The 16563-nt window shown below is 38.7% G+C and overlaps 2 protein-coding genes and 1 pseudogene across 3 annotated transcripts; all 3 read right to left on the reverse strand.

Annotated features, from left to right (window-relative positions):
* Positions 1 to 2027: 2027 nt before the first annotated feature.
* Positions 2028 to 3899, reverse strand: LOC103332673 (Eukaryotic aspartyl protease family protein). The gene has a single exon (XM_008235423.3). The coding sequence runs from the start codon at positions 3687 to 3689 to the stop codon at positions 2397 to 2399; it is 1293 nt and encodes a 430-aa protein (XP_008233645.2). The 5' UTR covers positions 3690 to 3899; the 3' UTR covers positions 2028 to 2396.
* A 4419-nt stretch (positions 3900 to 8318) lies between these two features.
* LOC103332674 (E3 ubiquitin-protein ligase RDUF2 pseudogene) lies at positions 8319 to 10071 on the reverse strand (annotated as a pseudogene). Its single transcript, XR_016127039.1, has one exon. The product of XR_016127039.1 is annotated as an E3 ubiquitin-protein ligase RDUF2 pseudogene (transcript).
* Positions 10072 to 14503: 4432 nt separating this feature from the next.
* On the reverse strand, positions 14504 to 16563 carry LOC103332675 (glycerol-3-phosphate acyltransferase 5-like). Its single transcript, XM_008235425.2, has 2 exons — positions 15877 to 16563; positions 14504 to 15676 (listed from the first exon to the last, which is right to left on the reverse strand). Exons 1-2 carry the CDS (start codon positions 16450 to 16452, stop codon positions 14753 to 14755), a joined length of 1500 nt encoding a protein of 499 aa, XP_008233647.2. The 5' UTR covers positions 16453 to 16563; the 3' UTR covers positions 14504 to 14752.

Below are 16563 nucleotides of genomic sequence, written 5' to 3' on the forward strand. Positions count from 1 at the left end.
GTGTGTGTGTGTGTGTGTGTGTGTGTGTGTTAATGATCGAGAGCATGATCATGTTTAGAAGTGGAATGATGATAGTTGAATGCATGCCTGGCACAGAGGGCAATCAGTGCGACTGCCCTGGGCCCAATTTTTTTTTATAAGTGTTATAGTGTTATATTATATTATTATAAACTAATTTAATGTTTTGAGAAAATAAAATTGGCTTTCGCGTTCAGGAAGAATGGGCATCTCTTCTGCTCCTCAAGAAGAACCCTTTTGGGCTACCCATTCCACTCCTCTAGGTTAACATTATCTATTCTAAATTTTACTTCTCCTTCTTCCTCTTCTCATTCTCATCTCATCTAAGCCTTTCCTACTAGTTATAGTTGTGAATCCCTAAATTAATTTCTCTGTTGGTAGATTGGGGAGATTCCAAAATCCGAAGTGTGGGCTTTTGTTCAGTGCAAAATTGGTCCTTGTATAAATTAATTGAAGGTAATTTTTCATGATTTGATATCAAATGAAAAGGAAAATATAATAATTATTTTTTTGTAGGTTCATGAGTTACACATTCTCTTCACATGAATTCTTCTAAGCTCTAATAGATTGCAAATTTGGAAATATCAAGTTTGTTATTGTGGAGGGGGATTTCTCTAATTCCACAGTATGTTGTTCTTTGTTTATTCTTTGAAGTATTAAAATTGCATCGTTTCTGTTTTGAAGTAGCAATGTTCCCTAAGAAACAACCATTTGGAAGTCAAAATAGAAAAAGAAAAAAAGAGAGAGAAGAATTAACTAAATCTAAAAAGGGAGCTATGGATAAATTTCTTTTTAACAAAACAAATAGTTCACTTGATAACTCAACTGAAGATTTAGTCAATGAATCTGAACAGCAAAATCATGTTGAAGATTTTGTAGGAATTGATAATGATTTAGTTAATGAATCTGAAAATTTCAAAACCGGCCCTAGTTGAACTTCATATGGGCGTAAAAATGTAGTACCATTTGAGCTAGAGACCCAACAATAGTAAGGCCATATCTAATAATGCTAAACTCAAAATATCATGCCCAAATTGTTATATTAAAGTCCAAATGCACATGGCCCAAATGTATGTGGCCCATTAAATGAGTTTTGAATTAAACTCAAGCCCATTATTGCTATTCCGTAATTCACAAAATTATAACTAAAGCCAAAATATGGAAATGAAAATTGATGTATGACCCCCTGAATTGTACATTGCGGCTCTCAAAAGCAAGAAAGATTCGGTGCCAGAAACTGAGATTTTTTAGGTCCCGTTTGGTTTATGGGAAATGAGGCTTGGGAATGGGAATTCAATTGTTTTCCCATGTTTGGTAAGTCCAAGCATGAGAAATGGTTGCATAGCACATAGGAAAGTAAGGGGGAAAGTGAAGCCTTCCTCTTAACTTGGGTTTTGTTTTCCCTCATCATGGGAAAGTTTGGGAAAATGAGACAACATTCAATGCACAATTTTCATGACTATTTTGTCCCTATGAACAATTTATAATTACAACGTATCATTAAATGCATTCTTTTTTTATTTGATTTAATATGGGTATAATTGAAAAATTATACAAACTTTGTTTTCCATTCATACTCAAAACAAACATGGAAAAAGAAACAAAGTGAAATCTCCCGGTTACTTTCTTGACATTACCAAACGTGGGAAGAAAATCTTTCATTCCTATTCCTTATGAAATGACATGAAAAATGATTTCCCCTCAAATTCATTCTGTGAACCAAACGGGACCTCAGAACCCACCATAATGAACTGCAGTGTGACTCCATGACTCTAGATAGACCAGCAACTTATGGACCCTTCGAATCATGCACCTCATTTGGTCCCACAGAAAGAAAAAGCCCAAATCAAACCATTGGAGTTGGAATTTTGGGTAATGGACCCTGATAGATCTTTCATCTTCTGTATCCTCTCCATCAATTCAAAACCCACCGCCCTCACCACTAAAACAAATAAAACAAACCCACTTCACCAAATGTAGTACCCACAGAGACCCAGAGAATCTCACAGTTTTGTAAAAACCCAAAAAATTTATTACTAAGATAGCAACAACAATGAGAAACACTGTCATGCAACAGGAATAACATTTTTTGCTATCTCTAGTTAATAACGCAACGACACAACTAGCCATTTCACGTGTCATTATGTTATAAACCGGGATGACAAAACAGTCTTATCCCCGTTGCAAGAAAGTTTTTTTAACAACAGCAGCTGAACACAGTGCAAACTAATCCTGATATTTACCCTATTTTCCATACATGACCACATACTATCTGAAGATTCTGAACCAAATGGGCCCACAAACTCAGCCAATGTGGTGGGCCCTTGATCAAGGTGACCCAAAAACCCACAAAAATTTTGCCAGCTGGGGGGGCCCAGCTAGACCCCCAACCCAAGTCTTTGACTCGCAAGATCACACCTAACCTCAGCCACTCCCACTCTGGACTTCTCCAAGTCAAACTCCATCCACACGTTTTGCTGATGGTGATGTCCAATCACGAACGCCTCGATGCCTAGCAAGTCAGAGTTTCCGAATGTAAAGCAGTACACCGAATCACTGCCCCTCACCATTCCCGGTACCCGATACAACAGCCTCTCGCCCGATACGCTCATCTCGGCCCCCTGAAACATTAAGGTCACCGTTGGCAGCTGGGGAAGACTCTGCCGGTTCATAGGGACTTGGTAGCACAAATCCATGGCTCCTTGGAAAACGAAATTCGGGTCGTTCAAAACTCTCAAAACCGGTTTGGTTTGCTGAATGAACTCGTTTTTTAGTGCGGTGTAAACCGGACCGAGAAGGAACGTGAACTGGGTTCCCGAGTCGACCATTGTCTGACCCGCCCCGGTATGGTCCGGTACGAAAACCGATTTCGGGAGCGGTAACACTTTTCCCGAAACTCTGATCCCCTCGAGCTGGACGGTGTAAGCGACTCGGTCGAAGTACGGCAATGGGGTGGATATTTGGACCAAAGGAGTGTAGTTCAAGGGACGGAGCCAAGCAAATTTCGCTTCCCCGAAAAGTAGAACACCGGACGAGTCACGACCCGATATGCAGTACGAAAATTTCGGGAGCCCCATTTGTGTAACGAAGGATAACGACCCGCGGTTCATACCCATTAACCCGGTGGTCTTGGCGTCTTCCTCCGAGTTGGAACTGAACCCGGAATCCATGCACCCGAATATCGTACCGGGTTGTGTGGACAGCCCGAGACCGAAAGTTTCGGATGCGAGGTTGCCTTCAATGGAAGAAGCATCGGCGTAGGAGAGAGTGGCGTGGCAGAGCTTTTTGGGGTCGCATGAAACGGGTATGGAGAAGTCTCGGGTTCGGGTCCGGCAAACGGGCGAAGAGCAAGGTATGGGAGAATAAGATTTAGAGGCGAGTGGGTTGAAAACAGAGTTTAAGTTTGGGGCTTTCTTGCAGTGGAGCCAAGAGAGCTCACTGCCTGTGTCGAGGACCATGGTAACCTTCTGTGGGGGCGAACCTACGGAAAGTTGGATTGTTAAGGTGACGTTGTGGTGGAAAGAGAGCTTGTTTGTTGAATGTGGGGCAAACCCATGTGGAAGTGTCTCTGTTTTGAGAGGTAGAATGAGTGTTTGTGGTTTTGAAGCAGAGAAACAGAGTGTGCAGTGGGTGAAGAAGCAGAGGAGAAGAAGAAGAGGAACAATGGGCATGGTTTATTTACGATGAAAAAATACAGATGGGAAAATCAAATGCAAATTCAAATGAATGGTTTGGGTTGGTTTTGAGTTTGGATTTGAATGCTTTTATGCAGAGGGTTTTGAGTGTTGTGGTTGTGTTTGGTGGTGTTGGTTTGAGAGAGATTGAGAGAGTTGTGGTGGTGGCGGGGTCTTTGTATTGTGTATTTGGTGCGTATGTGCAGTGAAATGAAAGCTACTCTTTCTGGTTTCTTAAATACTACAAGCTAGCTGTGTGAATGATGACATGCTCTTTGAATTTTGGTTTAAGAAATTTGTTACGTGCAAAGCATATGACGATGTTTATGTATGATCCAATCAAAAGTTTTGATCTCTCTCTCTCTCTCTCTCTCTCTCTCTCTCTCGTTCTGTCTTGATCAGTTGATCTTGATTCTTTTCTTTCACATAATATTTTGGTCTTTTACTTATGTTTTTACTGCATTTTGGCTTCACGTTAGAGGGAAATACAATCACTAATCAAATATTAAATTGGAAGATTTCATCCATGTATTAAATATTCATGATCGACAGCTTGCTTTGCTCTTCTACTGGATTTGCTTTGCAATTCGCTTATTTTCCACGAGTCATGAACATATATAAGTGGCTGCACTGTGCTTAATTCTTTGCTTCCTCATTGATTAAGCTCCGAATCCATCAATCCCAAAAAGGGATTAATTCCAACCCTTTACTTGTCATTGGTAGTAGCACATTCGAAACAGTCATAAGATGTTACTATCCAATTAGTCGACGTGTTATAATGTGAATAGACTACATGATTGATATGTCATAACGTAAAATATAATAAATACGCGTGTTACAACATAAATATGCTAAAATCATCACGTGACAATATAATCTTCTATTCTTCATATAGATTCAATTGTAAGCTTCCATCGAGAATATATGGAAGACATAGTTCATTTTTACACTGTACTTTCTTTTGCTTTCACCCACTTTTGTTATATAAGATTTAATAAATCCTAATCATCTCTCGAATCTCATCACATATGAGCTGGTGATTAACAATCACTCTTGACTTACATGAGCTTGTGATTCGTGAGGACCCGACATGCTCTTTCAAAAGGCATTATCTGGAAGGTACAACTGGAGACAAATATGAATACAAACTTCATGAAAGTCGGAAAGAACCCAAAACACACCACACCCACAAAAATCTAAGATGCATGGAGGTGAGAAAGCTCATTAATTTATAGCCTTGACTCTTGAACCTTTTTAATAGACAATTATTTCATTAACAACTCATAAGTGTGTATTATATTGTCAACCAGGCATTAATTAATGCTTAAACTAATGTTTGAAAACTTTCGGCATGCACGTAAAATATATAAACTTTGGTCTTGGGGGCAGCCACTCTAATATACCAGTCAGTCAACTTAAATCTCTTTTCAGACTTCTGATTTACTCAAAAATGCTTTCTTGCTTTCACTATTTCACTGTTAGAAAACCTAAATATTAGCCCATGTTTAATCTTTCGTAACAAAAACCACAATTTAGTTGTGGTCGAACACGAATACGACATAAATCGCGTTATTTTGATTTTAGTTAGGTGTTGTCATTCTCTGTGTAGGTAGTAGTCTATGGCGTTTTGAGCATTGAATCACATTACTATTGTATTATTAGGTAAATGTAATGCATTTTTTTTTCTTTAAATTATTTATGAATAATTGACTTATGATTGGTGTACCCAATTAGCCACCAAAGAAGAACGCATACTAGTCTCCCAAGCCTTGATTGATTGCCACTTTTTGCTGGTTTCCACTAGGATTAGGGGGCAAAATCTTCAAATAAATGCGAAGCATACCTAATACCAAAAAGGATTGTGACTGAAATGGAATCGTGCGGGTGTTGATGTTGCTTCCTATTACAATGTGTGAAGCATGCTTTGCGCACCAATAAAAAGACATAGGCTTGATGGCAACAATGGCACATCTAACAAGAAAGAATGGTATATAGCTGTGATAATTTTAGACCCAATAGTTGAAGGAAGTTACATGCATAAGTTCAAGTCAAGCACTCAAGCCCTCGTGTCCAACCACATGTCCTTGTGTGCCATCCATCAAATTGTCCATTAGTTACCCTTTGGGACCATCTGCATTGTCAGTTCCAATAAAAGAGAAATCTCTCCCTTTCTAGGGTTTGAAATTTTCTTTGTAGAATGACAAAAACCTAAATTATGAGCATGGACCCGATTCAATTGGAAACACAGAAAAGTCTCTTACTCATTTATTCCTAGACAACGAGACAAAGATTTGGTCGACTAGATAAGGGGAAATTTTTTATTCTTCATAAATTACCAAGCATACTGTTATATTAGACTATGAATCATAACAGTTGATTATTTGAGATAATGTTTGAATTTCAGTCGTGTTCCGTGATGGACCTATTAAGGCGTAAGGAGGTGCAGTTGCATTTTCTCTCGCTTGAAAAGTCATTATATGTGTTGCATATTGCATCTCTGCTCAACATAGGAGGTGCACTGTAGGTGTTCGACGAAAAACCTAAACGAAGTCAGTCTGCTACTGTAGTGCGTTGTGTTATATTTCGCATCGTGCTTGTATTTATTTATTTATTTATTTTATATAAAAATTCTGGCCAAAATTACACCTTCACTAAAAAATTATTGAGTACACCACTGACTGTGTCCTAACAAATTTATTGCCGAATGGATAGTTTGGCATTTGATGTAGATGATTGAACAACGATGATTAGCTTTTAACAAGACTGGATTTTGGATGAGTCAATATAATAAAAAAGAAATGAATTTGGTATGCTTTCTCAATCACTCACGCAAGTGACCTAAGGGACCAGGGAAGAAGAAGCAGGTAAATAAATTGCATTGCATGCAAAGCTTTATGTGACGTGAGTTAGATTCTTACCCTCATAGCAATCTCAAGTGCTAACGCGGTTTGGCAATCAATCACCGACTCAAATTTTGTTGTTTCTCCAAGATTTGTTAGTTGTCAGTCTCAGCCTCTGAAAGAGAGGCATTTTGCTGAATTTTCTATCTTCCGCATTACATTTATATATCTTTATTATCGCATTCAAGTAAGTGAAACGTGAGACATCTTTTAATTAAATGAAAACAACTATCACTCTAAGAAAACTTAGCGACGAAGACCCACAATATATATATGATGGGTGACCCACGATATATACATATGATGGGTGGTTGATGTCTGCTCACTAGGGGCCAATCTTTTTATATTTTTTAATCTCCTCATTTTTCCGATAATCTGTTGGGAAGGGATCAAAACTATGACTTCAATCTGTTAGACATCAACTTGTCAATTCAATCTTTTGCTGCAGAACCACACACTGTAATCCAGAGATTTCATGGAACAAGCCCAAAGACCCAAAAGAGTAGGACAGACGGGTGGGCTAATTCACATCTTTGGGCTCTTCAGGAAGGATAAGGGAGGCATGGGTTGCTGGGTTGACGAGGGGAGCTATTGGGCCATCTTCTTTTATATAGAACTGAGAGAGATGGGGCATTGCGGGACAGCTCTCACAGTTACGCAGACAAATGAAAGTTTGAAGTTTTAAGAGAAGGAATAAAAATCTAGAGCAGACTCCAACACACGTTCAAGATTCGATTCCCACATGAGAAATTTACATCAAATATCAAATTATGCTGATTTGAGCTTGCTTCTCAGAATAAAGGGAAATGAAAAATGCCATATTTTCTTTTGCGATGGTGTCACATTGGAGGAAATCTATCCTACCCATGACCGTTGTAAAATTAGTCACGTGGCAATGGGTTTGAAGTTCAAATAATTAAGAGCAACAACTCATACCCAAAGTTTTGTGTTTGAATCTCTCTATCTAATATCGCTCGTATAAAAAACAACTGGTCCGCATGAATAATACATGAGTTGACCGTGATAGGTGATGAATGGGACACATGTTGAATGAACACAACCCTTTAGGAAAGATTTTTATGTGAAAATGGTATATGCGCTACATGACACTCCAAAATGTGTGTATGGCATCTATCTGACTGAATACCACATGGCATGACACTTCAAATATGGAATAAAATCGAGCTCCAAATCCCTTCCGAAGATATTTGCCAGTTTGAATCGAGCGACAAGTGTTGGCATGGCATGTGCCATGATTTGGCTTCTTAGTAATTCTAGACGACCATTTTTGTGGGTGAGGCTTCTTTTAGTCAACTATGCTACCAAATGTAATTACCTAAATAGGCTCAGATCAGAACAAATAACAAATTATAACCGAAAAAAACCAAGGACAGAACAAATGGCAATGCCCATGTTATGTGGAACGGCAAGTCGTTTTACTTACCCATTTGTTGTTTATGAATCAAGTACTATAAAGAAAGCATCTTGGGAAAAAAGTACTGCAGCCATTGATGACACAGGTCCAAGTTCAAACTTCAAAGCAAACCCAAGAGAGAAAGGGGAACAGAAAACCCAGCTGACCTTAAACAGTAAACAATGACCTCTTCCCATTATCAATGCAAAAAACGTTGTCGTTTTCCCGTTGTCACCATCTCTGTGGAGTTTAATGGCAAGTAGCTCAATCTTTGTCACGCAGTTGTAATGTAAGAAAGAAACACCAAAAAAATAAAAAATGTCCAGGGTGATTGTAATTCCCAACAATTTTCATGACAAGAAATAGCTCATGCAATGCATGAACAAGAACATGAACAAGAAGAAGATGCTTACACTTTATACAAACTGAATCTCACTACCAATTACAAATTCTTGGAGGAAATCAAAATACACTTAGAATTCCTGGTTCAGATTTCACTCCATGGAACTTTAAAAACTCACTTTGGCTTTGTCTCTCTTGGAGCTGGTCCTTCTTCTTCTGCAGATGAGCTGCTTCTTTTTAATTAACTAGCTTACTAATTTCATGGGATTTTCAAGGCCCCATTCGCATTCACTCATATTTTTTCCCCAATATTTACACCACGAGTGAAATTAACGAACCTCACCATCTAACAATCCCACTGTTCACATCCATCGACCAAGTCCTCCGCCGCCTCGGCGTCGACGTCGTCGTCTGCTCCAAATCCATAAACCTCACCCTCCTACGACTCGTCGTTCCAGGCGGCGTTGGCGTCCCGAACCTCCTCTCCGAACCCGAACCCGAAACCGCCGACGACTGGACCCCGCCAAAACAACCAAACAATCCCCGCAAAAACCGCATCAACCCACCACTCTGCCTCCCTCTTCCTCCATTCCTCGACCACGAAATCCTCCTCGGAGCTCCTGCGTCGTTAAAACCGCCGTCCATCTCCGTGTACACCACCGGAAGCTCTCTCTCGACGCCTCTTCTCCCGCCGCTGAATCTCCCCACCGCGAAACCGCCGCCGGGCAGCCTCCAGATCGTAAGACCCGCGTTCTCGTCCTCTTCCTGACCCGTCTCGGCCTCCGAATCGGCCGGCAGCTCATGCCGGCATACCGGACACGAGTTTCGGAGGGAGAGCCACGGGAGTATACAATCCGAGTGGTATATATGCTTGCAGGGCATTTCCCGAGCTTCGGTTCCTACTTCGAACGCTTCTTTGCACACCGCGCAGTGATGCTCCGCCGCTATGTAAGACTCGTCGAGCTCGATCGTCGGCATCGATTCCACCGCAGATTTTGATGCGGGTCTCTGCTCGTACCGTCCGATTCCGTTGATTTCGATCTGGGACAGCTGTTCGAGAAGGCGGTCAAAACCCGACCCGAGTAGAAACTCGGACATGCTTGTAGGTAAGGGTCGGAGCCCCGACCCGACACCGTCATCGTAGAACAGCTCGAATCCGCGACCTTCTTCGTTCGAAGTAGCACCTTCGGAGGTTGTTCCGCGGAGGACGATGACCGGGTTGAACGGCGAACGGTCGCCGTGGTTCCGGCGAGGTCTTCGGGGCCCCAAGGGGCTTGGAGCGGTGTGATCCGGATTGGAGTCAGAGCGGTTGTTGGCTCCAATCATGTACATCGCGGCAGCTGGAATCCTCCTAACGCGGCGCGAGTCGGAGCGAGTCGGGTTGTCGATCTCCTCGACAAAGCCACTGCCGCAGTCAGGGCACAGCGCTGAGGAGGAGACGGCGACGTCGTTTAAAACCCTGACGAAGCGGCTACATCTGTAGCACCAGTAAGACGGCGTCGCTGCGGACATGGAAGGCCAATCAATACTGCGGATCCGAAACAAAAAAACGCCTCTAGCAGTCCAAATCAATTGAATTCGATCCGAGAAATGACAATTCCCAATGGTAAAAGTTCTGTTTGGGCGATGGGAAAATGAATAAAACCCCGAGAGAAAAAACTACAAAAGGGTTTCTTCTGGTTGTCAAGTTTGTTAATTGCGTGTTAAAAACTGAAGACAGAAAGGTTTATGGTGTTATTAACGACAAAACCGCGTTTGTTTATAGCGACTTAGCGTGGGGAGAACGCTTGTAACTTTTGCACACGTGGTGAAGCTTGATTGGGCGAAGCGCATAACGACGTTTAGTAACCGTTAGAGATGAGAGAAGTATGAGGGCGGTTTTGGAGGCAGTGGGAAGCGGAGATGAGACGGTGCGCTTTGGAGTTGGCAACGGAACGGAGGCTGGGGGAAGGAAGGGACGGCTGCGCCGTTTTCAATTTGAGCTTCTCGAGCCGGCGCGAAGAGTTTAGAGGAATATTCTATGCAGGATGACGTGGTAATATTCGTTTCTTAACTGAGAGGATTTTACTATTATTTGGAAAAGAGACTCTGTCAACTATTTTTCCAAAAGTTCTAACTATGACCCTAGGTCAAACTTCAAAACAAGAAGTTGTAATGAACTTTGACCCCAAAAATATATATATATATATATATATAATAAACTGATGGCAATATAAGAATACAAATTTATAAATAAACCCAATCCTAGACATGTATTTATAAATTTGTATATAAAAAAACTCAAGCACTATTTAAACATAGAAATACACCCAAAATAAACCCCAAAGTCAACTTTTTGGGTGTGTTTATAAATGGGTTTTGAGTGTGTGTAATGATGAATTTTGGGTGTGTTTATATGTTTAAATAGTACTTGGTTTTTTTATAATTTCAATCCCTATTTTGGGTGTTTTAGTGAAACTCCCATATAAGAAACCAAAAAGATTAAATAATAATTAAAAATAAACTTAAACATTAAAAAAATATTAACAAAAACTACCTTTTATAAATAGATAAGATCAAAAATGTTGAAGAGGGAATTTCTCTCGTAAACAAAATAATGATGTCGTGCGAAGTCAAATTTGAGATTTCTAATTTGAAAAAATTAACTATATTATTTAATTATATTATAATGTATAAATAAATGATACTACATCACGTGTGACGGTCACAAATTAAAATTTCTCATCGTTTCTATGTTGATATCACCTAAAAAAACCGTTTTGACTTTTGTGGTCACCCATGGTTGTACATTGCACATTATTCTTTCTTTCTTTCTTTCTTTCTTTCTCCAACTGATATTTTATGTTCCTCTTTTTTATTACTTTATTATATATCTATTTTTTTGAAAAAGGAATTGCTATCCAACTGAGTGAGCTACAGCTACAGGTGAGAAGCGGCTCGGCTGGGGGTAGTGACGTGGCACGCCTTACGAGCTGAGTCATGATTTTAGAGAGAAGAACCAGTTCGCTGTCCAACACGTCATCATCATTTCCTAAACATCGCATGCTTCTTTGTCTTGTTTTCATTGAATGCTGCGTTTCCTTATGTTTCAATTAGGTTTTCTTGGTTTCTCTTGAACAAGTCCAATGTATTTGTTAAGGGTCTAATTTTTAGGTCATCTTAAATCATATTTAATTTTTTAAAACGACTACCGAAAGTTTAAGACCCACACATAATAAAAATATTAATTTCTAAATAAATTCACAATACTAAGAGGGAGTGATAGTATACTAAATTCACACACACTACACGGATGTTATGACTCGAACTCATGATCTTTTTTAGATGAAATATTTATTCCAAACCACTATATTAGTGAGTCTTTTGCGTCAAAATGAGAATTTAAATTCTTATGATTTCAGTTGAAAGTGCTTGCAAATAGTAATGTTATTATATCATTACGTATGAAATTATTTGCCTTTTATTAGTCAGTAAATGTTGGGCAAACAAACCGACCATTCATTTCTGGATTATGATTATTTGCAAATTTTTCCGAATTTTTTTGTAATAAAATAATCTCCGCATGATCAACTAGTCATAAGATATTAACCAAGTTTGCTTTCCTGACAAACTATAATGTTAAACAATCCATCTGCAATGACAAAATTATTGGTATCTATCTTTGCATATGAATTCCATTTTTCTTACTAATCATAATTAATACATTGTTTAATGTATAAGTATTAAATTAATTTTAGAGCTGATACGCCTCTTCTTTTTCTTCGGGTGTGCTTTTAGCATGCAATTGCATTGGAAAGCAGAAAAGTAGACTGCATCTGCATGTGAAGCTCAGCACATACGCAGGTTTTGGCAAATAAGAATTTTTCCAAGTCGTACCTATTCTTGAACGCGACATGAATGTCTTCTGCTTTACCACTTTAAACTTTACGTGTAAAAAGCATATATATATATATATATATATATATATTACCCCACTCATATTCTTCATTCCATTATCTCTATGGAAAGCCAACCGGGAAAATAAAGAAGAAGAAACGAATAGCAGCATCGTCTCTTTCATTTCTGGGTTTGACCAAAATTTAGACTTGCATCATATATATATATATATATATATATATTTCTAAATTAGTTGAAGCCGGGACTAAGGATGATTTTTAAGTATGACTATGCGCATATGGCATAGACTCATGTATCTCTCATCCCCGTTCATTATAAGTTCGTTTTATAAATCATCTACACTAAAAAATAAATTAAATTAGAGATTATTTTCGTATGTCTATATATAAAAAGCAAAAGGTTGAGGATGGTAAAATATTTAAAATACCAGAAAATGCACTTTGTTAATGCAAGCATTAAGGATTGAAATTATACAAATTTATAAATAAACCAAATCCTAGACATGTATTTATAAAAAAACCTAAACACTATTTAAACATAGAAACACATCTAAAATCAACCCCAAAGTCAATAATTGTATATTTTTTGGGTGTGTTTATAAATGAGTTTTGAGTGTGTGTAATGATGGGTTTTTGGTATGTTTATAAAGTGTTTTGGGTGTTGGGTTTTTTTATAATTTCAGCTCCCATTTTGGGTATTTTAGTGAAACTCCATTGAAATTATTAATTAAATAAGGATAATATAGTAAATTCACACTTTTTCATATTTAAAAAATAAAAAATAAAATAAATATCAGATAATGGATCATATTTTTATGGAATACAACAATCCATTATCTTTTTTTAATTCAAAAATAAATTTTTAATTTTTTAAAAAAGCCTCTCCCATACACGAAAACATGTGCGAAGAGGCTAGTATTGAATAAATCGTCGATTTTGGTAGCAATTAACATCATCATGATGAAGTAGTTGATACATACAAGTCATTAAACTATTTCCAAATTAATTACTTTTTTACAAATTTAAGATGGGGTGCACTTAAGTATTTTTACTAATATCATGAAACCCAACATCTACCCGAACGAAAATCCAAATCAATAACCAAGGTGGTTGGTGTGAGTGGTTCGGCACTTCATTCCTTAAGAGAAAGTCATGGATTCTATCCTGCTCTAGTATGGAGTCCACTTTACTTTACTCCGTGTGGCGGGATTAGTCTGGGTTGTGGTTAAAGGCACCCATAATTAGGGCCCATCCAGGACCACCTCGTGATTCAGACAAAAAAAAAAAAAAAAAAAAATCCAAATCAATGGAGTTATTAACTTATAAAACTTGGGGCCGGCATAGTGTATTCACATAGGCAACGCTAGTGGGCCTAAAAGGATAATACGAATATACTTACAAATAACAGCTCAACATTCCACATGCCGTGCAGATTTGGGCCCAGGACGTATGCTATATTTTCTATCGCTTTCTTTGTGCAGAAGAACAACACAAGGGCAAGGCAATTTACAGGCTTGTTTGGAATTGTTTTTTAGGAAGTATTTATGTTCATAAGTGCTTTTAATAAAAACGTTTTATTATAAAATTTTTGAATTTTCATAAAAAAATTAAGGGAGTTTCACTAAAACACCCAAAAGTTGAAATTATAAAAAAACCCAAGCATTCCTGAAAAAGCACTAAAAATACTTATTTAGCACTTTCTTTATAAAGAATTGCTTCTAAATTTTTATATTAAATGCTGTTAGAAGTGCTTTTAACCCTTCAAAAGCTCTCCCAAAATGGGACATCATTTACATTTATATGTCTTCTTGTATTATGATAAGATGAGACGGCATATTCCGAGCATAGTTTTCTTTCTCCTTATCTCTCTTTTTATGTTTTTCAATGTCATAGGAAATAGAAAACAGCAACCAAACACACCTTAGACAGAAAGGTTAGCTACACCAAGACAAAATCCTATATACTTCATTCCAATCAAGTCCCGAAATAATTTACAAGCAAAATGATTAACATCTACTACAGTGGTACTTTATTGAAAAATGAATAATACCAGTCTTAGCATATTTTTATACCACAATTTTGTATCATATGATGTGGCAGCTAATGTGTACATGTCACATCATGTAAAATATTAGTTTTTGTTTTTCTAATTTTATTTATTAAAATACATTTCATTCATATAATTAATGTGACATATGATATAGACATGCTACATCATGTGATATAAAAATGTATGATAAAAATGTGGTAAGTGTAGCATTACTCAAACTAATTTAACATTTTATTTTCTTTTATGATTTATTGACACTTTTTAATAGATGTGGTTGTACCTCATCTGCCACATAAGGTGGTATACAAATGTGGTAAGACAAAATAATAATTAATTAACCACAAAAAAAGAAACCAAAAATACAAATTAACCCCACCGAATCCAATGCCCAAAAAAAAAAACCCCCAAAGAAATTAACCTATTTATACTTCGACGGCGGGCCACCAAACAAAGAAATCTTATTCTTTCGTGGTCTTAGGGTTAAAGATGCTCACCATCTTCTTAAGTTGATCAACGAATGAAATATACGGAACCGTTCCATCATTCCCAGCAAGCACTTTGTACTTGTCCTTCCTAGTGAAGTTAGTGCACTCAAACCCTAATGTGGAGGCCAAAATCCTCTGCACGTAATTTGCAACTTCATGAGGGCTTTTTCCGGACGAACACGTGGCTTCCATAGGCAACTGGTTCAAGAACGTAACTTCATAAACAGGCCTAGGGTTCATGAAAAAGAATACGGGGTCCAAAGCTTTCCAACCCTTCGCCGTGGTTGCGTGGAAAAACCCTACCCTGTAGTTCATGGCCACAGGAACAATTCGGTTCGTAAGCTCAGCAAAGAGTGCACTGAACCTCAAGAGAAAAGGTTCACGACATGTTGTTCCTTCAGGACAAACCACCAAGTCCCCTTTGGATAGTTCAAGCTTGATTCTTTCGGCATCCACGTGTCGAACTCGGGTTAACCGAACGGTGGGAATTGGTGCTAACATCTCCGATATTCGAGAGATTGAGTATGTGACTGCTGGAATTTTACGATTGAGTACGCTTGAGAGGATAACGGGGTCCATTAGTGTTCGATGAGTGCAGACGAAGAGCACGCCGGAGTTGCCACCGGAGAAGGGCGGTGGGGGTTTCCCTTTCACAATTATTTTGCCGCCAAATAGTCGGGATATGTAGGGAATAATAGTCATTGGCAATATCAAACCCAAGACTATCCGAATGAAGGCGAGTAAGATGCCTAGGGGCATCCATAGTAGGATTAGAAGGGCCGTTGAGGGCGTCGGGCGCTTGACTAATCGGCCGTCGTGGAAGATCACCGGAAGTGGTCTGAGGACTTGCTGCTCATGCTTTTGGTTGGTCATGGTAAATGGTGGGTGCATTTGTTCCTGTAGTGACAAGCCGTGCATATGCATGATTTACTTAACTAGTGAGAGTGAATTGTGTACGTTTAAAACAACTTGAAAGAAAAATTAAATAATTGTTAATTTTACGTGTCACATAATTAATAATTATAAATTTATGTTATGTGCCATATCAGTTAGTAATAAAAAGTTGCGCTAATATAGCTGCCATATTATCTACGTACCTTGCATAGTGTTAGAAATGAAGAACTTGATGTTGAAGGCCTTCCCAACCCTACCGTCGGTTCCTCATCTATGAACACCTTTGCCACTCGGTCGTATATATTCTTGGAACAAACTTGACTTTTAACAAAGCCCGTGGCAAACCCAAATCGGCTCACAACAAGCTCACTACCAATAACTTCATCAGCTCTCAAGTGCTCCTTCACAAACCTCTCCACCATAACCCTTGGCATTCTAGTCACCACAACCCTCCGATCATATAAGCTAAACACTTTCCAAGCCTCCATATCCAAATCATCCATGTAAAACTTTGGCAAAACTGCTCTGGCCACCGATTCAATCTCCGATTCAGGAATACCAGAAACAGCAACAAAAATCATGAGCTTAAGCCCAGCTTCCTCCATACCAATCATCTCAAGAAACCGAATAATCGGCCACACCATAAACAAGAAGGCAAACCGGATCAAACCCGACGCCTCAAATGCCACCAACATGAAGTAGGAGAAAGGGTCGGGGTCCTTGAGAAGTGTTCCTTCGAGCTCAGAAGCCACAGACTCCATTGGGCTACTTTTTTGCATTTTGTCCAGGTTTTTCCGGTTTGGGATATTATGCCTTAGACTTATATCTGGCTATAAGGACTATATTTGGCTCAGGTTTTTGTAAATTTGCCTGGGTTAGAATGTAGGAAT

This window comes from Prunus mume, linkage group LG5, assembly GCF_029339155.1.
Source record: "Prunus mume cultivar Tortuosa linkage group LG5, ASM2933915v1, whole genome shotgun sequence".
NCBI lineage: Eukaryota > Viridiplantae > Streptophyta > Magnoliopsida > Rosales > Rosaceae > Prunus > Prunus mume.

Coding starts and splice junctions, on each gene's coding strand:
- LOC103332673 (XM_008235423.3), bottom strand. CDS start 3,689: ATGCCCATTGTTCCTCTTCTTCTTCTCCTCTGCTTCTTCACCCACTGC.
- LOC103332675 (XM_008235425.2), bottom strand. CDS start 16,452: ATGCAAAAAAGTAGCCCAATGGAGTCTGTGGCTTCTGAGCTCGAAGGA. Junction 15,677..15,876: donor CATTTCTAACACTATGCAAG/GTACGTAGATAA, acceptor TTGTCACTACAG/GAACAAATGCACCCACCATT.